Source organism: Giraffa tippelskirchi, chromosome 5, assembly GCF_054371585.1.
Source record: "Giraffa tippelskirchi isolate mGirTip1 chromosome 5, T2T-mGirTip1v1.2.pri, whole genome shotgun sequence".
Taxonomy (NCBI): domain Eukaryota; kingdom Metazoa; phylum Chordata; class Mammalia; order Artiodactyla; family Giraffidae; genus Giraffa; species Giraffa tippelskirchi.
Genome location: NC_137279.1, coordinates 146,055,504 through 146,080,992, shown reverse-complemented (window position 1 = coordinate 146,080,992; position 25,489 = coordinate 146,055,504). Strand labels below are relative to the sequence as shown.

The 25,489-nt window shown below is 36.1% G+C and overlaps 1 protein-coding gene across 5 annotated transcripts in view; it reads right to left on the bottom strand.

Moving 5' to 3' along the window:
- The window catches only part of LOC145506180 (uncharacterized), a 300,106-nt gene that overhangs the window by 17,373 nt on the left and 257,244 nt on the right, over positions 1-25,489 (bottom strand). For all 5 annotated transcript variants that reach the window (XR_014053596.1, XR_014053601.1, XR_014053599.1 and 2 more), the window contains one exon: positions 2,271-2,358. Coding sequence is in view for 1 of the 5 variants with exons in the window: in XM_081490206.1 (XP_081346332.1) it covers positions 2,271-2,358 (88 nt within the window). In the remaining 4 variants the exon portion in view is untranslated. Of the gene's footprint in view, positions 1-2,270; positions 2,359-25,489 lie in introns of those variants that run through there.

Below are 25,489 nucleotides of genomic sequence, written 5' to 3'. Positions count from 1 at the left end.
CAAATTAAGCTCAGAACAAAATTCAAAACATATATTTGAAAGTGGTCTTGTGTATTTCTAATGTGCAAAATGTGTGTAATACTAATTTATTCTGAAATTAATGACGTGCTTGGTTGTTTAGGTAAGTAATTTTGATTTTTTAATCTGTATCATAAATCTGTATTTTACTAGCTCTTTCACTTTCTTTCTAATGTTCATTGATAAATTAGGCAGTGCAAATGAAATCTCTTATTTCAACATAAGTATCTATCATTTACAATCAATATGTTTTAAAAAGTTTAAAGATATGCCTATGTTTTATATTTCATTTCATTTTGCATTTACTTATTTATCACAAGTGCAGGTTTTTTGTCAATTTTTGTTTTAATCCCTCCTTGCTTCTCTAAATTACACTGAACTTCACTAGTTTTATTTATTGCCACAAACATAGGAAAGTCATAATAGAGTTTAATTATTCATTATCGAACAAATGCAACCCTCTTTCAGTACTGTTTTTCTAACGTAAAGAAGTCCCTTTACAACGCGTGTGTCGCACTTTTTTCCTACCTTGTGGGAACTTTATTCCTTAATATTGTGTTTTCCCCCTAAATTTGCTCTTTAAGATATAAAAATTAACTGTTAAATGGCTACAAGATTCATTCATGTAGGTTTAATGATACAAATGTGTTTAAATACTTAAAAATTATAAAGTTTCATTATAATGTCTAATGATTTACACAGCTAAAACAGCTTGAGTACTTTCCCATTTAGTCCATATAAGCTAGGATTTCCTCTACAGAGGTAACTATACCACTCAAGAAGCCTGCCTTGAAATTGTTCTATACACTCTCCTTGACAATGTTACAAGAATTTTTATTAAAAATTTCTTTATTTTTTTCTCTTCATAGCTACATCTGCTATAACTCATAGGTATAAACATATATTTTGTAGTGAGAAAAACGTCACTTCTGAATGACTAAAATCTATTGTTCCTTGAGGGATCTGAGGATTAGCTATTCCTATATTTAATACGCAAAAGAAAAGAGATTGTCTTTATAGTATGCTTTATGTCTTTGTGTTGGCTAAAGCGGCTTATTGTATTACAGTGATAAGATGTATGTGCTACCATATCTGTATATATAAATAAAATTGGTGCTTATGATTTACCCTAAGGAATCTATTTCCTAGCACTAGGGGTCATTTTAGCTTGTAATATTCTAAAATGTTTAGTTTTAATAAAATAGAAGTTTAGGAATATGACATTTCCTAAAAAAGTGCTGTCCTTGAAAAACATTTCCCTGGGCTCAGATCCCTAATTTTTCCCCTAGTTGGACTGTGAATGGATTTTGTTACTTTATCTAACTTTAGAACTGTAAAACAAAAATATGGTCTGAGCTTCTTATCTAAAGTTCATTTTTGCTAATTCTGCTAAAATGTTTTGGCTACTTTTGAAAGCATTATGCCTCATCTCATGTTTTTGCCTGTGCTCACTGCTTCATATTGTGTCAGCTTTGGGGCTTGCTTGGCCTTTTTCTTCAAGCTTTTACATTCTGACACTTCTGAGCCACAGTAAAAGTCTTATTGATTTTTTGCTAATCTTCAAATGTTTTCAAGTGTAGCAAATGTATTCATTAGAATGAAGATTTCCTTTCCAAAACAAAATGAACACCTCTCACTACAATATCTCAGATTTCCTAGTCTTAAAAGTTTTAAAATTTCAAGCTCCTTTCTAAAGTACTTTTTTTCCCACTCTGGGACTTATCAATCCCTTATTTCTTTTAGAAAATTCATTTTAAGGCCGTGGTGCTGGGTGTGAGAGATGATATAAAAAAATTTTTTTTCAGAGTAGCATTATGTATTTTAGAATGTGCTACAGATTATGTAATATAAATTATGATTCTGTTTATATTGAATGGAGTGGGTAATTGCAAGCTATAAATCATTTTTGGGTATCCAAAAATTTTAGCCTTCTTACTCTAGTTACACACATAAATAAAGATAGTTGTATTTGTTTTTCTAAACCTAATTTTTTAGATCTGCTTAAAATCTATTGTTCTTTAGAAAGCATAGTATATTATGTTTAACATTTTCCACTTAAAATCAAAGTATTTCCTTTGATTCAAAAACTAGATATATTTTTTATACCTAGTATTTGCTAGACATGTGGAAAATACCAAAAGAAAGTTATTTTTTTTTACTAAAATAAATAAATAATTTTAAAATGCTTATGTTTACATTGACTCAAACAGTAGGGAGTTCCACTTTTTCTAACTTAGAATTAAAATTATGACCTGATTTTCCAGGCATGTCAATTGCCTTTTGTACAGCTGCAAAGGCCTGTATTGTGCCCACAGAATTCTTCTGCTGGTTGCCTACCACCTGAAAAGAGAAATGAAAAAACAATAGTGTGTTTTGGTTCTGTTACTAATTGTCTATTGTGTCTTGGATAACTGGTCTTAATTTGGGGAACAAAAGAGAAAGAAGTATATTTTCAATTGATGGTATTTTAATCATCTTATATCATAGGAACAAAAGGGTTCCAAACTACAATGAAATTTTGCTACAAAGATAGTGGAAAGTGAAGAAACATGCAGAAACAATATTATTGCTCACACGATAGGCTTAAAGTTGCATGTTGATGTTAAGCATATCCTATTACAAAAATCACTGGTGTTTGTATTATATGAGGCTAACATGCCATATTTTACTAAAAACAGATAATTTAAAGCCACTTTAAAGAATGATATTGAAAAAATAAGATATAATGCAAAAGGTGTAGTGGTGGGAATAAGGATATTCAAGTCTCAATTTAATCTGTCACTTAGTAGCCTGTGACCTTTAAGAAGTTTCTGCCTTTTCCCAGCCTGTGTCTCCTTATTTGCATAATAATTAGGCTGAATAGGGTGAACTCCACTATCTTTTTGCCATTGTGCACACATTTATGAATGTAAAAGGTTAATGAAATGATTGCCACATATATATCCATTCTAATGTACAAATTCAAAAATAAAAGTGTAGAAGGTGACCATATATCACTATATTTCCATGAGCAAAAACTTTTCTGAGCCAAATCCATCAACATTGCAACACCAATGAAAAAGCCCATGGAGTATTTAACAGTGTTTTTTTTTATGAAATCAAATTCTCCAAAAGGTCAAAATCCTTTCTAAAACAAAGATACTCGAGGACATTCACTCAAACTTATTTGAGAGTATTGTAGATAAATGTATACAAAATAATTGACAACTCTTCTTCCTCCCTTTTTCTTTGAAGACCTATAACTTGGACCATATTGAAACATGTGACATGGCATAAGATATCACCATTAAAAAAATATTTCCAATATATATTAGTTGCTATTCTAGCATGGCAGCAATGGGATTTGATGTCACGTAAATGGTAGCCCACAAGAGAAACACATTACAAAAGCAACTCCTTTCCACCCTCCTCCCCTCCCCCTGAAATAATAACAATTTGCTAAATTGTTGGGAAGTTGTTATAATTCCTTTTCCAAATTATTACTCGCCCTTTAGATTAGAAATGAGGCCAGGGTTAGCAATCAGCTATAAATGGTAGGATTTTTCAAGTAAGAAGCACTTGTCTGATTGTGAAGTGGAGGCCATTACTGCCTTGATTGGGCCTTTTTTTTTTTTTTAGCTTGCTTGATTTGTGGTTGAGAGTGCGTATTCACTCCTGTACTGTGAGCAATCAGAGCCTCCCCTCTCTCATTTTTGCTCGGTGATTTAGGGTCCACTACTTTGGCACAGCTGCCACCTTTTAGCCTCCATCATGCAGAATATCTCCTTTAAAAAAAAAAAGAGTGGGGGATGGGAGCAGGTAACTCGTGTACATTTGGCTTCTTAATGTGCCTATTTTACATTTTCAGAGAGAACTTTTCACTCGAAATAACAACAATGTTGGAACTTGGCATTCTACACCTAATAAATAAGTTTGGACAGAGACTTGAAACTTGTTAGAGCACATTTTCCATTTCTTTATTTATCCCACTGGGAGTGGGGGGATGGGGGAAATAGGTATGGGGTACAATGCTGATACTAAGGCATCTGAAGGCATGTGTGGCTTGTGTACTAGCATATTCTTTGTTCTCTGGGGAAATGATATAGAAACAAGGGCTTTTTCTTTGCTTTGGGGCGTGGGGGAGCATTTCATAACTTTTTCACCGGACTTAAGGTCTATAGGAAGAAGGTATTAACAACTCTTAAAAGTGGAGTCCTATTGTCAGGTTTAAAAATTATTTAATACCTCTTCTAATTTAACACAGTCTATTCCTGCTGTTGACAGTGAAGGATTATTTTTGCCAGGAGTTAAAAAGTTCAGCACATCTCATTGCTTGGAACTCGTTAGAGACTCCCTAGAAGAAACTGGAGTTTCAAAGTTAGAATTAGCTGATTATCACGGGCAACTTCCGGGATCTTGTCAATCACAGGCAAATAATAATGCATGTGAACAAACTAGTTCTGCTCCTGTTTCTCCAAACCAAAATGCCCAGAAAACTTCCATGAAATAAATACCGTACTTTTATCTTTCTAAATACACTTAGTCAGGATCATAACAAACCTGTAATATAAAGTGAGGCTCCCAAAATTAAGAATACCATCTGGTAAATACTAATCTCCCTTAGGATTTGGGTCAGAACTCATAAGAAATCTTTTTTTTCCTCCAGTTCTATTGAGATATAATTTATCAGTCATAAAACTTGCATATTTTAATATTCAATTAAATGAATTTTAGTATATTTATAGTTGTACACCTATCATTACCATCTAATTTTAGGATATTTCCACAATCCTGAAAAGAAACGTACCCACTGACAATCCCTCTTATTCCTACTCCCAGCCTAATGCGACCAGTCATCTACTTTTCTGTCCCTATGTTTGCCTTTTTGTGAACATTTCATTTAAATGGAATAATACATGTTCTTTTACGTTAGGCTTTTTCACTGAGCTGTTTCTGAGATTTGGCAGTTCACCCATGCTGTAGCATGCTGTCCCCTTTTATGGATGAATAGCATACTATTATATAGATACACTGTATCGTATCTACTCATTCATTCAAAGACAGCCATTCTGGTTTAGACTTTTTGGATATTTTTTATTGGCACTGGTTACGAACATTTGTGTACAAATCTGTGTATGGATATATATTTTCAAATTGTATGGCTAGATACATAGGAAAGTGAAAGGGAAAGTCGCTCAGTTGTGTCTGACTCTCTATGACCTCATCGATTATACAGTCCATGGATTTCTCCATGCCAGAATACTGGAGTGGGTAGCCTTTCCCTTCTCCAGGTGATCTTCCCAACCCAGGGATCGAACCCAGGTCTCCTGCATCACGGGCAGGTTCTTTATCAGCTGAGCCACAAGGGAAGATACATAGGAGTAGAATTAAAAAACTAAGATCACGGCACCCGGTCCCATCACTTCATGGCAGATAGATGGGGAAACAAAGGAAACAGTGACAGACTTTATTTTCTTGGGTTTCAAAATCACTGCAGATGGTGTCTGCAGCCATGAAATTAAAAGACACTTGCTCCTTAGAAGAAAAGCTATGACAAACCTAGACAGCATATTAAAAAGCAGAGACATGACCAACAAAGGTCCGTCTAGTCAAGGCTATGGTTTTTCCTAGTCATGTATGGATGGGAGAGCTGGACCGTAAAGAAAGCTGACCACCGAAGAAGTGACGGTTTTGAACTGTGGTGTTGGAGAAGGCTCTTGAGAGTCCCTTGGACTGCAAGGAGATCCAACCAGTCAATCCTAAAGGAAATAAATCTTGAATGTTCATTGACAGGACTGATGCTGAAGTTGAAACTCCAATACTTTGGCCACCTGATGCAAAGAACTGATTCATTGGAAAAGACCCTGATGCTGGGAAAGATTGAAGGTGGGAGAAGGGGATGACAGAGGATGAGATGGTTGGATGGCATTACTGACTTGATGGATGTGAGTTTGAGTAAGCTCCAGGAGTTTGTGATGGACAGGGAAGACTGGTGTCCTCCAGTACATGGGGTCGCAAAGTGTCAGACACGACTGAGCAACTGAACTGAAATGAACTAAAGTGAACTGAGTCACTCAGTCATGTCTGACTCTTGTAACCACATGGACTGTATCCCACCAGGTTCCTCTGTCCATGGAATTCTCCAGGCAAGAACTGCCGAATCATATGGTAAATCTATGATTAACGTAATAAACTTCCAAACTGTTATGCAAAATGGCTTCATCATCTTCCATTTTCCATCAGCAATGTATGAGTTCTAATTTTTGCCAACACACGTTATTGACCTTTTTTTTTTATTATAGTAATTCCAGTGGGTGAAAAAGGGATCTCATTGTAGTTTTGCCTTTTATGTCCCCAATGACTAATGATGATGACAATTGTTTCTTTTGCCTATCAGCTATTTGTATATTTCTGTGGAGAAATGTCTACTCAAACCCTTTGCCCATTTAAAAAAATTGAGCTGTTTTCTAATTATTGACTTGTATGACTTCTTAATATACTCTTGATACAAGTCCCTTATTGGATATATGATATATGAATATTTTCTCCCAATCTGTGAGTTGACTTTTCACTTTCCTGATAGTGTCTTTGAAGCACAAAAGTTTTTAATTTTGACCAAATCTCTTTTGAGCTCTTAATGGAGCACAATATTCCATCAGCTCTGAAATGTAATTGTTTAAAGAGTCAGAGAGAAAGAGAAGTAAAAGGTTAAACATAAAATCAATAATTATACTTGGGTCAGTGAAAAAAGAAAAGAAGAAATAGTTTTACTAATCCATTTCCTTTAAAATAATATAAAAGCTTTCACTAGAAGAATAAGTATTTTTGCTTTTTTAAAAAACTCTTTATTGCTAACTTTGTGTGGGTCATTTGAATCTTTTCTTAACTGGGGTAGCAGAAATGCAAAATTCAGCCTTGCCCAGGTCAGAAGTGGTCATGAAGAAAGTTCACATATAAATGAACCTGATGCCACAACCTCTACTCTTTGTGCTTCTACCTTTGAGTAACAACAAATGACTGAAGAAAAATCAGGGTACAAGAAGATTATTTTCAGGCAGGAGATGTTGAGCTTTGCCCTCCCAGGCCCACGCCATTACCTTATTTTTGAAATGCCTTCTTCTCAGGTACACCTACATAAGTAATTAGTAGCAGCATCAACTTTACAACCACTGTTGAATGCTGAGTTGTTCAGGCAAATTTGGTAGAGATGTGGATAAACTATTAGCAGACAATGCATCTGTTTAGAAACTCCTCGTGGGGAGAAAAAAGAAAGAAAGAAACCTACTTGTGAGTTAGACCTGCTGCTGCTGCTGCTAAGTCGCTTCAGTCGTGTCCGACTCTGTGCGACCCCATAGATGGCAGCCCACCAGGCTTCGCCATCCCTGGGATTCTCCAGGCAAAAATACTGGAGTGGGTTGCCATTTCCTTCTCCAGTGCATGAAAGTGAAAAGTGAAAGTGAAGTCGCTCAGTCATGTCCGACTCTTAGTGACTCCATGGACTGTAGCCTACCAGGCTCCCCCGTCCATGGGATTTTCCAGGCAAGAGTACTGGAGTGGGGTGCCATTGCCTTCTCCGGAGTTACACCTAGAGCTTGTTTATAATACCCCACAGATCAGCTCAGAGTAGGACTTCCCTGATGGCTCAGACAGTGGAAAAAAAAAAAAAAAATTTTTGCCTGCAATGTGGGAGACCCAGGTTTTATCCCTTGGTTGGGAAAATCCCCTGGAAAAGGGAATGGCAACCCACTCTAATATTCTTGCCTGGAGAATTCCACGGACAGAGGCTACAGCCCACGGGGTTGCAAAGAGTCGGACACAAGTGAGCAACCAACACACAGCTCAGAGTAGCGCAGGTTCATGTAGCTTGCTCTTAGCAGGAAAAGTAGCAAACAACTCAATACTTTTCAGGGCCTACAATTTAAAAGTGCACCTCACTCACTTCCTGTATTTGGGCTTCCCTGGTGGCTTAGATGGGAAAGAATCTGCCTAAAATGCAGGAGACCCAGGTTTGATCCCTGGGTGGGGAAGATCCTCTGGAAAAGGAAATTGCAACCCACTCCACTATTCTTGCCTGAAGAATTCCATGGACAGAGGAGCCTGGTGGGCTACAGTCCATGAGGTCTCAAAGAGTCAGACACGACTGAGCTACTTTCACTCACTCAACAACGGATCTTTTAGAAATTAAGGTTGATAGGTTTATTTTGCAAGTTCAGATTTTCACTTGGCATTTGCTGTGTATCATTAACATATTATATCCATAGTGCAGTCTGGTTGCCCTGGGTGCCTCTCACTTCTTTCCCACCTTTGTACCATCCTGGATTTAGCCACCAGTACACACACAAAAAGCATATACAGTTGCATAAAATGTTGAGAAGTACTCTTATTTGACTTTATAGTAAACTCCAGAGTGTTTTTTAACCAATACTCTGAATATAACTAAGAATTCAGTAACTACCAATTTTACATTTTATCTTATAGATGTAAATGTTGTCACAAAAACTGTGTTAAAAATGACAATTGTTATATGTTCTAAACGTTTCTGTCAAATTCAGTTGCACACAAGTAAGAAGTCATCCTTGTTATTATTTTTATACTCAACATAGTACTATGTGTCACCTGGATTTCTTTTTTTAAAAAACGACTTTTTAAAAATGGCTTTCCATTGAGATTCAGACTATTACCGAGTCTTAAAAATCCATTTTTGACAAAGTGATATATTTGTTCAAATTAATACACTGAAACCTGAACTGAAGGATGTTGAAGTCTATCTAGTTGATTGTGCAGTGCTAATAAGCAATTAATTAAAATAGAAAGGTATATTAAGTATAGTCAAGCTTCACTGGAAATAAAAACAAGTGAGTTGAGAACAAGTAACTGTCTAATAAATGCTAGGTAACTACAGTGTTTCCTAGCAGCTTTTATAAAATAAAAATAGAAAAGACATAGTCTCACACAATAAACTGTGCTCTGGAGAGAAGAGAAGGAAAGGGAAGGGAAGAGAAGAGAAAGACTATATTGATTTCTCCTAGGAACAAATAGAACTTTTAGTAGAAGAGCATCTGTTGTTTGGATCAGTAAGATTTATTCTAAAACAAGATGAATATTCTTTGATCTCTTACATGAATGCATTATGTCAACTGAGCAACTTTCTATACAAGAAGGAAATAATCCACTTCTCCCCATCATTAACATTCCAGAAGAAGGGAAATAGATGTTATCATTTATCAAAACCCAAGTTCAAGCAGGCCTCAGCAGCTTATTTTATAGGTGGAGTAACATGAACAGTAGTCATACAGGCTTCATTGATTTTGGCTCCCACATGCTCTGTAAGACCTCAGACTCTAGAAAGTTCTCAGTCCCTGCTCCTGAGAGTTCTCAGAAGATGTGTATTTATGAATAAACTGAATGAGTGATCTTGAGATATTTGCTGTTCTACTGTTCCCATAGAGTGTTAGCACATTTATTGAGCTTCACTGCTGCTTCTATTAGGTAACAAAGTGTGTACCAACCATCACTATCCCTCCCCCTCTTCCTTTTCCTCCCCCACCTTTTTAATTTATAGCCGTCTCTCCATGGAGATTGTCTAGGTGTGGATCTAAGTGCCAAGAACTAACACACTTAGTACTCAGATTTGTTTCTCTATCTTATAAAGTCTGAATCTATTTTATATAGTTTCCATGTCTGTACTTAAATTTATCATCTCTTCATACAGATTTTTAACCTTTTTTATTAGATCCTTTCATATTTTGTATTACTGTTATTTAAAGTTGTAGTCTGATAAGTCTAACAACTAGGTCATCTCTGAGTCTGTTTCTATTGACTGCTTCCTCTCCAGCACACTTGCTTGCTTCTGTGTGTATTTTGCAATATTTTATTGTATTCTAGATATTTTTAAATGAAATAAAATAAATAATATTTACCTCCAGAAGAGAGCACACATCTGTTTTCCTGCCAGGCTACGTCTGTGGTCTTTTTACAGCATTAGTTTTATTCAATTCATGACTGGTTTTAAGTGTTTTGAGGATAAGATTGAGATTTTTTTTCCCATTAGTAGCAGTTAGGCCCTGATGAGATTCTTGAGATCTCTTTATGCTCTACAGCAATGCCTCCAGCATTCAGAACTGTGGGAGATCTCTCTCTGCCATTCACTATCCTGGTTCAAATTAGTCTGACCTCTTGTTTGGATATTTTGTAATAATCTCCTAATCTATCTCTCTGCCTATCTACCTGTCTATCTATCCATTATCTATTTACCTATTCATCACCTATCTATCAATCAACCACATTTTTTGAATCCAAGGGTCCTTTTTATTCTTTAAATGCCTTGTCCCTTTTTGTAGAATTCTGTAAATGTAATACTTGGAAAATATAATGCATATTTTCTATTTGTTCTTGCACTTCCATTTTCTCATGTTACCTGTAGAGACAGATCCCAAATTAACTCGGTTTACACCTTATAAGATACTTTCCCTTTGAGTGTAGGTAAAATGTTGACTTGCTTCTAATTAAGAGAATATGGCAAAGGGGATGGGCTGACACTTCCATAAGTAGATAGGTAATATGGTAAAGGTAGCAAGATGCCATTCCTATGGTTACTTTATCATATGCATATACATGTGTAAAGAGAGACTGGCAAAATGAAGCTTACATGTATAATATATGTGTGTGTGTGTGCTCAGTCACTTCAGTCACATCCAGCTCTTTGTGACCCTATGGTCATCTTGCTAGTATGCACTAGGGATACTCTCCTCCTGGCCTTAAACACAACAAGGAACTGCAGGTGGCCTCTTGGACCTGAGGGCGGCCACCAGATTACAACCAGAAAAAAGCCAGATTCCTCATCATATAGCTGCAAAGAAATTCTTCCAACAAACCTGAAAGAACTTAGAAGTGAATTCTTCCTCAGTCAAGCCTCCATACCAGTAGTCTTTACTGCAACCTACAGAGATCCTGAGGCAGAGAAGGAAGCTAAGTCAAGCACGGATAACTGATCAACAGGTAGTGTGAGATAATAAATATGTGTTGTTTTAAAACTAAAGCCACTAAGTTTTGGTAATTCATTCCACAATAGAAAACGAACGAAGATTTACAGAACTGCCTCAGTGGTTGAGAGGTTGGACTCTGGGAACAATTGCCTGGACTCAAAATTCAGTCCTGCCACCCTTTTGAACAAGTTACATAATCTTCTTCCTCAGTTTTGTCATGTATGAAACAGGGATAATAATGGTACTCAGTGAATAATTATGAATATTAAATGAGTTAATATATATATAAAGCACTAGAATAGTGCCTAGCATATAATAAGAGCTATATGTTTGCTATTATGGTAGTTCTAATAATGAAAGCTAGTAAATATGAATAAATAATATAAACTATCATAATGATAAAATAAAATGAAAGAATATAAATATAGACAGTTATGATATACAATACAATTTTTAAATAGTATATTGCTATCATTATATCAATCAGAATAGACTAGGTTATGCTGCAAAAACAAGAAATCTCAAAATTTCAGTGACTTTAACCACAAATGTTTATTTCTTGCTTAAATTAAATGTCCACTGCTGACAGTAAAATTCTGTTTATTGTATTCTCATAGACCCAGGGTAATAGAGGAGTTGCCAGCTTGAATGTTGCCTGTCACTGTATCAGAGTGAAAAAAATTTTTGGTGAGTTTCACTTTAGTAATTAAATGCTGCAGCCTGGAAGTGACACACCCCATTTCTGCTACAACCCATTGGCTACATGCAAGTATAAGGAAACCAAAGCCATACAATCTTATCATATACTCATAAGTGGAGAGAAACAGAAATGTTTGCCAAAAAGAATGCTACACTTTTTACTTTTAGTATTAGTGCTTGACTCTTCAGTCTATTGGAGAAGGAAGTGGCAACCCACTCCAGTGTTCTTGCTTGGAGAATTCCACAGACAGGGGAGCCTGGTGGGTTGCAGTTCATGGGGCCACAAAGAGTAAGACACGACTGAGTGACTAACACGAACACTTCAGTCTATGGACATATTTTAATAAAAATAAAAACTAAGTTTAAGAAAGAAAATAAGGTGCCATCTAGATTCAAAATGGGTTAATCATAATTATTGTCTGAAGTTGTTTCAGAAATTGGGACTTCTCTAAATCTCATTCAGATGTAAGTTATTGTGAAACAAATCACTGATTTTTCAATATACTGTAGATACACCTAGAAACCTTTGCTTCTTAGTGCTACAGGTATTTTATTGAATAGATATTTTCTTTTTATAATGTAAATGTTGCAATTCTATTTGTTCTGCTATAATGTAAAAAGCGTAACTTTTTATTTTTTCAAGACAGAAGCTACAAACAGAGAACTACAAGGACCATCATGTGGAAAAGCCTCATTGCATCCTACTAGGCCCCTAGACTGTATAGGCACACTCTATATCTAGAGCTTGACAACTGCTCCTCTTCTAGCTCCAAGAAACTGGGCCTATAAACAAGGGTTATCCTAGGCTTAAAGAAAGCCTCAGAGATGAGGAGCTGACCAAAGTGAGCATAACTCATTGTTTGTAGTTTTGTTGTCTTCTGAGACTAACAATGGACCTTCACAATTGCTGGGATTTTTTTCTGGGGGTGGGGGTGGTTGGGGGAGCTATCCTGGAGGAGGGCATGGCAACCCACTCCAGTGTTCTTGCCTGGAGAATTCCATGAACAGAGGAGGCTGGCAGGCTACAGTCTATAGGGTTGCAAAGAGTTGGACATGACTGACATGACTTACCACTCACGCATAGGGAGTTACATCCCTACATCACATGAGAATTTCAGACTAAATAACTTTTAAAATAATACATATAAATAGATGGTCTAAAGGTGGTAGATGCTTTCCTAAACCTGACTAAATAAAAATACATTTAAATACTTCTAAATAAAATAAATATGTTTGGCAACACACAGAAAAAGACAAATCACAATTGAAAAGTTTTCTGTTTTCTAATAATAATGAAAACAGAAACAATGTCAATATAAATGGAAAGCAAGATACCTACAATATAAATGAAAGAAAAAGAGGTTAATGACATTCTATACAAAGGTAATATATAAATATATTCAGTTGAAAAGAATAGTGTCACAGAAAATAGAAATAGAAAAGGAAAAGTTTAAAAGAAGAAATATAAATGGTTAACATATATATATATATATAATATAAGTTATTTAAAATCAAAATGAGAACCAAGATACTTTATTTTGATTCTTTTTTAAAAGAAAATACCTATCACTGTTAGGCTTGTGGAAAAATAGATTATTTCAACAATTATTTGATAATGGTCATGTAACTTGGTTGAATTTCCCTGGAAGATAATTTTCATTATGTATCATAAACCTTAAAATTATCCATATTCTTCAACTCAGTAATTTTATTTTTATAGATTTCCATTAGGAAACAACCAGAGGTGAACTGAAAACAATGTAAATGTTCTATAATAAGAAATTGATTAAATAAATTGTTATAATCCAAAAGATGAAACACTAGCATACAGTTTACATTATTTAGTAGTAAGAGCATTAAATTAAATAAGAAAATTTTCATGATTATTGTTAAGTGAAAAAAGAAAACTATAAAATATTAAGAATGGTATAATTGAGGTCACTAAAATAATATCTATGCAGAAAAAAAGGTGAAAAGCTATAAACCGAGGTTATCAATGGCTATATATCTCCAGACAGGGAACTCACAAGTGACTTTGTTCTTTTAACTTAAAACCTTTTAACTTTTGAAATGGTCTCAAATTTACAGAAAAGTTGTAAGTACTCTACAAAGAAATTTTATTTCCTGAACCATTTGAGAATCACTTGTCAACCTGTTGCTCCAACATCCCTGAAAACTTCAGGGTGTATTTCTTAGAAGTGAGGACGTTCTTATATATAGTCACAATAACATATTAAAATCACAAAAGTAACATCGATACATTACTACCATCTAATCCTCAATCCCATTCAATTTCCACTAAATGTCCACAAAACAAACCTAGTTCAGAATCACAGGTTGAATTTAGTTCTCATGTCCCTTTAGTCTCCTTTGTACTGGAACAGTTGCTCAGTCTTTCCCTGACTTTCATGACCTTGACATTTTTGAAATTTATAAGCCAGTAATTTTGTAGAGTTTCTCTCAAAACTGGCATTTGGTATGCTCTCATGATTAGACTCTAGTTAAGCATCTGTGCCAGGAATGTCGAAAAGTGATGTGTTCCCCTTATTGCATCCTATAGTGTAACTCATGATTTTGATTTGTCAGCATTATAGTTGTTCACTTTGATCACTTTATTAAAGCTGTGTCTCCCAGGTTTCTCCACTGTAAAGTTACTCTTTTCTCACTTGTAATTAGGAGATATTTTTGTAGGGAGATATTTGGGGACTATGTAAATATCCTGTTCTACATCAAGCTCCAATTTTTAAATTTATATAATTAAGGACTCATAGATTCCCATTTTAATTCATTAATAATATTATTTATCCTCATGCTTAGTTTGTCTCCTATTTGAACACGGGGAGCTTATTTAATCTCATTTTTCTGTCCTCCCTTCCTTTCTTTATTTCCTCCCTCTCTCTCCCTTCCTTCCTTTCTTCTTTTTCAGGGTATGTCCTCATCATGTGTTGCTTCCTGTCATTTCTTTGCTTTCTGTCACAAGATGCTCTGGCACATCTTTTACTTCCTGTGCTCCACTCCTGGAATCTGTCATTTTTTTTTTTTTTAAGGAGACTTGGTTCCTTTTGGTGGAGAATGAGATTTAAAAGCTACGATCTCAGAGCTAGATGTGCTCATTGTTAATGGTGTCTCTGTTCTCAGGTAATCTCAGTGTACAGAGCTGGGGAATATATGTATTTAAATGCATATTTACATCTATATTTACTAGTATATCTATCTATAGTGACTGAAATCTATGAGTCCACATGAATGTCTTCAATTCCAATCAAATATTACAGGGTTCTTTATAGTTTTTTTCCCGTTTTGTATTTGCAAATCCCTCTCCTGACATTGAGAAACTTTGCTCCCTTCATTCTAATATATTTATTGGTATGACTAATGCCTGGTATGCACCAATATCCCGTCCCAATAAGGCTCTGAATCCCCAGTGCAGCCCACCCCTACCCTGACCCTCTTTACATCACTGGTGCTCTGTACCTCATGTTTGGCTACCCATTCACAGAAATGCCCTCCCCACCTTGCTCAAGATCTTGACTTGACTCCCTGGGGAAGTCCTCCTATGAAGTTCAGTTCAGTTCAGTCGCTCAGTCGTGTCTGACTCTTTGCAATCCCATGGACTGCAGCACACCAGGCTTCGCTGTCACCAACTCCTGGAGCTTGCTCAAACTCCTGTCCATCGCATCAGTGAGGCCATCCAACCATCTCATCCTCTGTTGTCCCTGTCTCCTCCTGCCTTCAATCTTTCCCAGCATCAGGGCCTTTTCCAAAGAGTCAGTTCTTCGCATCAGGTGACCAAAGTATTGGAGTTTCAGCTTCAGCATCAGTCCTTCCAATGAATATTCAGGACTGATTTCCTAGGACTTTTTCTAGGACTCCAAGAAAATGGCGTAAAGAGAGTCTATGCTCTGGCCTAAGGCAACTTCACACTCCCACTTAATTTCTCTAGGCTTCATTTACATTTTTATGAGGCTCTCAGGGTTAGTAGCTGTAAAATGCATTGTAAACAGTAATGTGTTACATAATACTTCCCTAGAAATGAGTTCTGAAAGGATAAGGTAACAGAAAACTTTGTAAAGATCAAGCAAAAGAGTTTGGATTTTATAATAGCTAGTGGACATTCACTAATATGAAAATGGAATATCTGGAAGATTAATGTGACAGTGATGCAGAGGATGAAAAAATGAATTTAAAGTTATGAGCTAAGAAGTGTATGCTAGGGCTTAGATATGAAAACAGAAAAATTAGGTCCAATATAGAGGGAAGAGGCAGTGGGTCTTGTGAGCGATATATCAATACATCAAGGAAGCCAAACGGTGGGGAAGAAAAAGGGGAAAGGAGAGGAAGATGAGGAAGGGAAAGAGTAAGATTGAGAGAGGATTTTGTTAGATTCATTTGCATAACAAATCACCAAAAATATTCTGTCAACAGGCTGTAGCCACTTACGCTGGAATTTTAAAAATACTTAGGCTAAAACTGAACATGCCATTTTTTTGTATCAAGGAAATGAAACAGGAAAGATTTGCCTAAGATGTCAAGTACATTAATTTAAAAGCCTCAAAAACCAAAGAAGTGAATAGCCACAGGTTTGGGTAAGAAATGTGTTTAATATATGTAAATATAACAATAAACAAGTTTGTCTCAGTCTCTCTCTACCTTTCTTCTTAAGATCAAGAAGGACTGACCAGCCTTGAGAGCATCTTGTTGATAATTTCCCCATTGTTTGTCTAACTTCACATGTTCATGAACTTCGAAGCTCCTTAGTATCCATTGGTACCTGATACTAGTTTGTTGGTAAGAAAAGTTTGTCATTAGCCTTTGTAGAGCTATTCTGAAATTTGTCACAAAATTCCCAATGATCCTAAACTTGGGTTAGGAAATTTTGACTTATTAAAAGAAAGCTGTTCTGGCAGTGACCAAATTTGGTTTTAGTGTCAGCAAAGACATTAATTGTGGATCTCAGGCAAAATAATTATTATGTGGCAGGATAACACTTTCAAAACATAAATTGTGTATTCTTTCTTCTATATGTCTATCACCTACCCTGGATAGCCTGGAGAAGTATGGCTATCATCTATACCGTGGGATTAATTGTCACAATAGAACCAGAACACAACATAAAATCCTGTTTAAGCTATGCCAGAAAGAAATGCAAAAAGTGGAAGCAGGAGTGGTTTTTCCTGCTCTGAAGTTTCTAGTCCTGGCTCTGTTCATTTTTCAGGACAGAGGATCTTATTCCTGCTCTATTACAAGCATCAAGGTCAGTGACCAGCAACTGTAGCTGCTGAGTAGATGAATGAATAATTACAGGGCCTCGGGTAAGTCATTTATACTATCTGGATCCAGGTTTAAATTTCTAATAAATAATATTCTCATTTAAATTTGATTTGAAGAGAGAAAATGTTCTCTATCAATACTAAGTCTAGCGATGTTGACTTAATGATGATGGTGATGAATACAAAATGCTTTGTGATTTCCCCAGATTTCTCTGCACATTTTTTCTTCTACCCAGGAAAATCTGGACCCTTTGGCTGTTCACAACAAGCAGAATTGAATCTTGTATAAAAATCTGGAGGCACATCTTTTTCTCTAATTTAGAGAAAGAACAATTCTTCTAAATGAAGGAAAGATGAGGGGTATATAGGGAGAAGAGCTGAAAAACATTTATCTTCATGTGACTAAAGAGGCTATCAAATTCTTTAGAAAAGGTAAGGGCAAAAACGCTAATAAACTGGCTCCAGTACTTGCTCTGATGCTTGAACATAACAAGGAAATGAGCCCAAGTTACCAATTCCCAGCCCAATGCTACAGCTCTTGGTTGCTTATTATATATACTTCCTCTTTAATAAAGTTCTAATTCAAGGGTCTATGTCAGATGGGGATGATTTGGAAACATTTTAGGAACCCATGGCTTATCAGAGTACTTAAATGGCCACAGAATGATTAAAAGGAATGTGTGTGTTCAAATACAAATGAAGACTGATTTGAAGGTTGGGCACAAGGGATAGCAGATGGTAACTATTAATTATTAGCCTATTACCAAGGCTTCAGTCCAATAAGAAGGAAGGTATTCTATGTCTGAATCATCATCATCTAACCCTTGTAATGCTTTGATTTCTTGTAAGAACAGTAAAGGAAGACATTTCCTCCCTCTTTTGATGCCAAGAGATCTCTGTGATGTTCAGCACAGAAGAACTGTGTGACCATTGATGGAATAAAATCACATTAAATTCCAGAACTTATGTATAAGGCTCCAAGAGGCAAAAAAGGCCAGAAACTTTATTACTCATGTACAGCTTTTGAGAAATTATTCTGAATCTCTTGTTCTTCATTAGTGCAGTTCTACAAAACTGAGCTGGACACATGGGGATCTGAGACCCCCCTCTCAGCTTTGTCTGCATTTAGGTAGCACATAATAAGCGTGTAGTCAGTTTGTGCTCTAGTCAAGCGGTTTTAATAAATCCCTACAAGCATTTCAGATCTGAAGCCAGCAAGGGTGTGGGGGATAATGCTCGACATGAGTTGAGCCCAACTTTATGAATGAAGTGCCTACATGTCATTAATGTTTCAATAGGTCCTCTAACAAGGGTAACTGGGCCTCCAGGGAGCTTCTCCAAGCCTCCAAGTTAAATCTGCCAGTGGTGAGGATGCTCAGTCCTTGAAGGCAAGCGGAACCTTTCCTGTTTTACCCTGAACCCAAGGGTCAAACAGGCCTAAGGGAAATAGTTTGGAACTGTCATTTAACATTATCACCGACATGTACTGTATTTCCAAGCAGCCTGCAAAGGGAGACAGTGGCATGCGTGCATGGCCCCGAGCTACAGGGTGGTAGCATGTCACATGTCTGGTAACAGAAGGGGATAACCATCCCAGTACAAACTTGACATATATAAATTGATTACATAAGTGGGCAGTGGTGGTCCTTTCAAGTACACTCCTTTTGTTTGAGCTTTACAGTAAAATTACCAGCAGCAGTTTACAATTAAGGGGAATAATAATAACTGGATATGCTTTCATCTGCACATACAATTACAATGAACTGCATGCCTTAATAGGATTGTGAAAAATCTGCGTTTGACCCATACAAAAAAGTAAACATTCTTGTTCTGGATACTATATCATTATCACAACAAAGAGAAACTCCTGAAATCTGATGATTTAAACATCTGGAGAATGTTAATCACTTCAAAATGACGGATGTTTTTTATTTCAGCTTTTGACAGACACACTCCTTTCATAGATAGATGATTATTTACATAAATTACATCATCAATGTGAAAAAAATCAGAATAACTTCAAAGGATAAAATGCTTAATTAAAAAGAGACTTGTATTTCTATTTTTCTCCCTTTCTCTGTGTTTTTCCTTTAAAGGAGGGGTAAAATGCCCACTCAGTTGGCAAAGTCACCAGCTCCTTTGAAGGTGAATATATAATAAAAAAATTATCCTTTTGAATTTCTTCATGTAGAAGACAACCATCTTTAAGAACAAACTGCTCTGTTTTTAATGCCCTGAAACCTACTCATTGCTTTGGGTCTACTTCTAACTCCTAAAGTTTCCATTTTACTAAAACGACAGTTCGGAGTTCACTCCATCACTCCAGTGGCTGAAACCAAGCAAATTCAAGCTCAAGTTGAGTCTCAGATTCACCCTCAGTTTCCACTCTTCTTCCCTAATTAGATGAAGAGACAGTAGTTGGAGAAAGACTTTTTGAAGCAACTCAGCTTTAAATCATTTCATTGTTGATAAGAGAAGGAGGGAAATCGAAGGTTTGGGGGTAAGGGTGGGGGGGGTAAAATTCAAGAACAACCTAAAGAGAAAGATTTGAAAATTCTGCTCTTCCAAGAGCAGCCCCAGGCTGCTGTGGCTGGAGTCCCTCAGGGCAGGCCTCTGACTGGCGGCGTGCTGCCTAATGCTGGCGGGTAGAGATGGTGCAATTTGGCTGATCCACTACAATTTCCTCCTACACTTGGAGCTGATCTGCAGGCTGACCTTAGACAATTTGTCTTCTTTCAGGGAAAAATGTCACCCGAAAGGAAGCTATTAAGTCAAGAAGGTAATTCTCTCAGAACAGTCCACTGTATAAACAGAACTTGACCTCAGGTAATTTATTGCTGGTCCCTAACAAAGAGACTTAAGATATAGGCCTGATATAGTTGAGATCTGAATCTGTCAATAAAAAGGACAAGCCAGAACCTCATACGTTTCCTTTGAGTGGCCATATTTAGAGCCCAAGCCAGATTAATATATATTCTTCAAACAAGAAGAGTGGTGGTTTTGGTCGTTCAGAATAAGAAGTTTTGTTTTTTTTTTTAACAAATCAGAAGTTTGTGCTTCTACAGTGAAACCACTAATTGTTTTGTTCTTTAATATATTCTTATTATTAATAATTTCTGCCACGCTAACAACTAAACATGATATAAAGGTTATATTTCTTAAAAAGTGGGTTGCATCTTAAAAGTTCTCATTATAAGGAAAAAAAATTTAACTATGTACAGTGGTAGATGTCAATTAGACTTACTGGGATCATTTTGCAACATATAGAAAGTCCTTATGTGGTATACCTGAACATAATGCTATGTCAATTATACCTCAGTAACACACACACACACACACAAACACACACAATGAGTTGCATTCAGTGCTCAAGATCCAAGTATATATCAGATGGCCAAGAACTTGATTCTTCTCTTTCAACAGAATGGAAAATGAAAACTTAAATATCCTAATTGAGTGAAATTAATTGTGTTACCTGGAGCCTCAGAAAATAATCAATGAGAGTATCTCATGGTTCAGGATCTGAGAAGGTCAGACTGCTGAGCTATCTCTAAACAACAACCCCCGGACCATCTTTAATGGATATTGGAGATGCTTCTAAAAAAAAGAGAAAGAAAAGGAGAGGAGAAGAAAGCATGGAAAGAAAGGAAAGAAGTATATTAGGGAAACTGATTAACTCATATTTAAAATTCTTTGCTTTTTGGTTACTAAGGTGAAATTTCCCATTTCCCATGCCCCAAAGAAGATTTCTGCCTTTTCTATTACAGTTCTAAGTAACATTGCCATAATTAATTGCTCATTTTACACTTTCTCTTCTGAAGTCTACATTTTCCACTCTAATGTCTAGTTTCATTGGGAAAAAGTTTTCCTACCATAGTTCACCTTCCATAACCCTCTCCTCCCCAACTACTTTTTTCCTTCACAGGTCCCATCTGATTCACTAGCCAGCTTTACCAGGGTCTGTAATTGGGAGACCACCCACAGCCTATAAGGGGAAAAGTGCTGAAAACCTGTCAGCTACAGCTGACGCAGGGTCCATCAGGTTAGATTCTAACACTGTGAGCATTTTTTTGAAATTTTTCTACAGAGCACTGCCCGATGTTGACATTTTAGTTTAAGAGTAGCAACTCATACTTCTTGACTGGCACTAACTTCCAAATTGATGTGTACAAAATCCTGGAGCTCGCTAAAATCTCTTTTTTTGTCTAGAATATCAAGTGCGGCTAATACCACTGCTGAGTCCCTTGGACAAACTGCAATGACTCCCTTGAATGGGAGGAAGTGCTTTGAGATCCTCGCAGGAAAATTCTAAAGGAGGAATTGGAGAGTATAATGATGTTTTTCTAAATTGAAAGTGACAACCAACATTTACTGGGGGAATCAGAAGACAGAATTGAGAGCAGGAAGCCTTATATTCATTACAACAGATGGTTTAGTTTTCACCGAATGTTGAGGAAGAAGCTGAGTGAATGAGCAGCAGTATGTCCTTAAAAGATTCAGCAGCCATCCAATTACACAGGAACAATCTAGCAGGCACTAAAGACTTGGACTGGTCTATATTATAGGAAACAAAGTTGGGTTGAAGTCGAAGTCAAAAGGCGTAGTGTTCCACTATTAAGTAACACTGGCATAATTAATAGAGCATGTCTCTTTTTAAAAAAATAGGATGCTATTCAAATTCCCAGTACAAAAATACGTCACATAGCAAATCTGTAATAAACGCTTATTGAAAAGGTAATGAATGATTTTCAGTTCAAGAAATTGCTTTCTTTTATTGCTTGGTCATTTTCTCATCTTTTGGCCATCTCTGTTTTTTTTTCTTTATAAAAATTTGAGACATTTCATATGAAATATAAAACATGTAGTAAAGTACAGAACATAATGCAACAGACCTCTGTTTTCTACCATCAAGATTAAGCAGATGCTAACATTTTTCAACACATGCTTGAAACCTCACTCTTTTATAATCATAAAATGTTACCTAGATATATCCTCATCCCTTCATCCTCTTATCCTCACCCCTTCTCAGAAGTAAAAACTCATCTAAAATTGTTTTGTATTATTTTTCTGCATATGTTCATACTTTTACTACAGGAGTAGGTGTTCCTGAATACTATGTACTATCATTTCATGTAACAATTTTCATACATGTAATTATGCTGTATTTATCCTTTTATAGCTTTCTAATTAACAATTTTTAAAGATTTATTCATATTGATACATATAGACTTAGTTCATTCAACTTAATAGTGTTCCTTCATGTGTATGTAATCCATTCCCACCTGAGGGACCAGTCCAAGTTCTCAGAAATTGCTAGACTGGCCCAGCTTAATAGGATGGCAGGTTGTTTTTTCAATCAAGCCCTTTTATTAATACACACATGTATGAGAGTTAACAGGAAGATGTGTCTCCTGGTAGCACATGTGTTTCTGACTATTACAAACAAGATTGAAATGAACATTTTTTGCACATGTACCCCTAAGCATATATAAGAGTTTTCCTAGAGGAGAAATCTAGGAGTCATATTGCTAGATGCTATGGAATGATTATCTTCAACCATATCAGGTATTATCAAATTGCTTTCTAAAATGGCTCTAACAGTTTATACTACCATCAGCAATAAATAAGAATTGATGTTTCCCTACATCATCACTAACCCTTGATATAATACCACTAATTAATTTTTGTCAATTTAATGGTTGTGAAATTATATATCACTGAGGTTTTTATTTTTAAAATTATTTTAGAATATTCTTATATCATTGACTACTAATGATTTGGGGACTATATTTATATTATTATCAGCTGGTTACACTTCTTCTGTGAATTGTCTGTTCATACCCTTTACCAATTTCTCTTCTTTCCTTCTTACTGGTTTTTAAGATATAGGTTGCAAAATATGTCTCTGTCTGTGTCAGTCTTTTCACTTTACTTACGATGTCTTTTTCACAAAACTGCTTTAATTTCAAAGTGCTCTAATTTATCAATCTTGTTTTTCATGGTTTTTGCTTTTTGAATCCTGTTAAAGAAATGCTTCTTTTAAAAGATTCCATAAAGATATTAATTATTCTCTAATGTTTTCTTTTAAAAGATTTAGTTTCTCCTTTTATATTAGTTTAAAATTTTATTTCTGCAGAAAATATAACATGGGAATCTGTTATATATCTGCATGTTCCTGTGCCAAGAACTAGATAACTTATCTTTTACTCTATTATTTGCAAATCTCCTTTCTCATAGAAGGCCTAATGCTTCTGTGAAAAGTTAAAGGCCTAAGCTTCTAAAATATACATGGTTCTCTTTCTACATCTTTATCCTTATAGACTTATATCAATGCCACACTGTCTCATATAATGTAATTCCAAATTTGATAAGTGGTGTGATAGGCAGAAAAATGGCTCCTCAAAGATGTTCATATCTTAACCTCTGGAACCTGTGAATATGTTATCCTGTATGACAAAAGGAACTTGACAGATATGATTAAATTAAGGACCTTGATATGGGGAGATTATCCTGGATTATGTTGGGCCCAATCTAATTCACAAATCTTCAATGGGGAGAACCTTTATCCACTGAGATCAAAGTGAGAGGGAGAAAGTAACTCCTCTAGAGCCTCTAATAATGAATATGTGAATGAATATTAAAATATGTCATTGATTTTAGTGATAAATGGTTCATTCTCATCTGTAGAAATGTAAGAAAATAAATGTTATGTTAAGCCATGAATCTTGTGGTAATTATAGCAGCCATAGAAAACTAATACAAATGTAAGAGCAATTCTCTTCTACTGTTTTCCTTTTTTAAAGCTTGTGTGTGTGTGTGTGTGTGTGTGTGTGTGCAGTTGCTCTGACGTGTCCAACTCTTTGCAACCTATGGACTGTAGCCTGCCAGACTCCTCTGTCTATGGGATTCTCCAGGCAAGAATACAGGAGTGGGTTGCCGTTTCCTACTCCCAGGCATTTTCCCAACCCAGGGATTGAACCCATGTCTTTGTGTTTCCTGTGCTGGTAGGCAGATTTGCTACCACTGCGCCACCTGGGAAAATGCTTTTTTAAAGCTCATCTTGGTTATTTTGGGCCCTTCACTCTTCTACTTGAATTTTAAAAAGGATTTATCAAATTGTGTGGAAAATGAAATTTTGGAAAGAATTGTATTAAATTCTAGCCAGTTTGGCAAGAATTGCCATTTTCATGCCTATCCATAAACATGGTTTGGTATTCATTTTGCTCAGATATTGGGGCAAACTTTATTCTGAGTGTCTCAGTGAGGGTGCTTTTGGATGAGATTAACATTGAAATTGGTGGACTAAAGTGGATTGCCACTCCCTACCCAGTGTGGGTGAGCCTCATCCGATCAATTGAAGGCCTGAATAGAACAAAAAGTCTGACACTCTCCTGAGTAATAAAGAATTCTTTCCTGCCTGACTGCCTTCAAACTGGGACAGCAGTTTTTTTTCCTGCCTTCAGACTGGAACTGAACATTGGCTCTTCCTGGGTTTTGAGTTTGCAACCATTGGACTAGATCTCAACTAGGAGTTCCCTAGGTCTCCACCTTGCCAACTCACTCTGCAGATCCTGAGATTTGCCCCTTCCATAACTGTGGAGCCAACTCCTTATAATATATATATAGTGTGTGTATATAATAACATATTAATATATATCCTATTGATTCTGTTTCTCTGGGGAACTCTGACTATACTCATGGCACATTTCTCAAATTATTTGGGTCATCTTTTCTAATTTTTCTCAGTATAAGTATTTCTTTTATATCTTTTATCAGACTCATGCTTGAATACCATATAATTTTATTGGTGTCATAAATAATACCTTTCTTGTAATGTTATTTTACAATTTGATGCTTGAGTATAGATGTCACATAATTGAATTTTGACTATTGACTTTGTTTCAAGCAATATAACTGAACTCTGCTGTTGTGTCTAAGACCTTTCCAGTTCTCTAATACTTTTGTCGGCTCTCTTGGATATTCTATACAGACTACTACACCAGCAAAAATTAACCACTTTATTTTTACTTTCTAATCTTTATGCACTCCTCCTCAATGTTGTAAAATGTTGGTAGTATGTGTATTTGTGAAAGTAGGCTGAATACAGTAATAAACAAATGAGGCATTTCAGTGGCTTTCTAAAACTGAATTCTCATGTGAGTTAGCTGGTGGGGGAACTTTGCTTCACGTGGTTTGTCCAGACCCAGGTGCCTTTTACCACATAGCTCAGTCATCTTCTAGAACTTCATTCTTCTCAGAATTTAGCTACATAGAAAAAGAAAGAGAGCTTGAAAGAGAGAGAGAGGGAGCCTGAAGAGAGCCTCTACAAAGATTTCACTATAGCCTGGGTTTTGAAGTGGTCTACATCACATTTTCCCACATTTCATTTTAGAACTTAGTCACATAACTCCACCTAACTGGTGGAGATATGATATGAGCTGCTGCTGCTGCTAAGTCACTTCAGTCATGTCCGACTCTGTGCGACCCCACAGACGGCAGCCCACCAGGCTCCCCCGTCCCTGGGATTCTCCAGGCAAG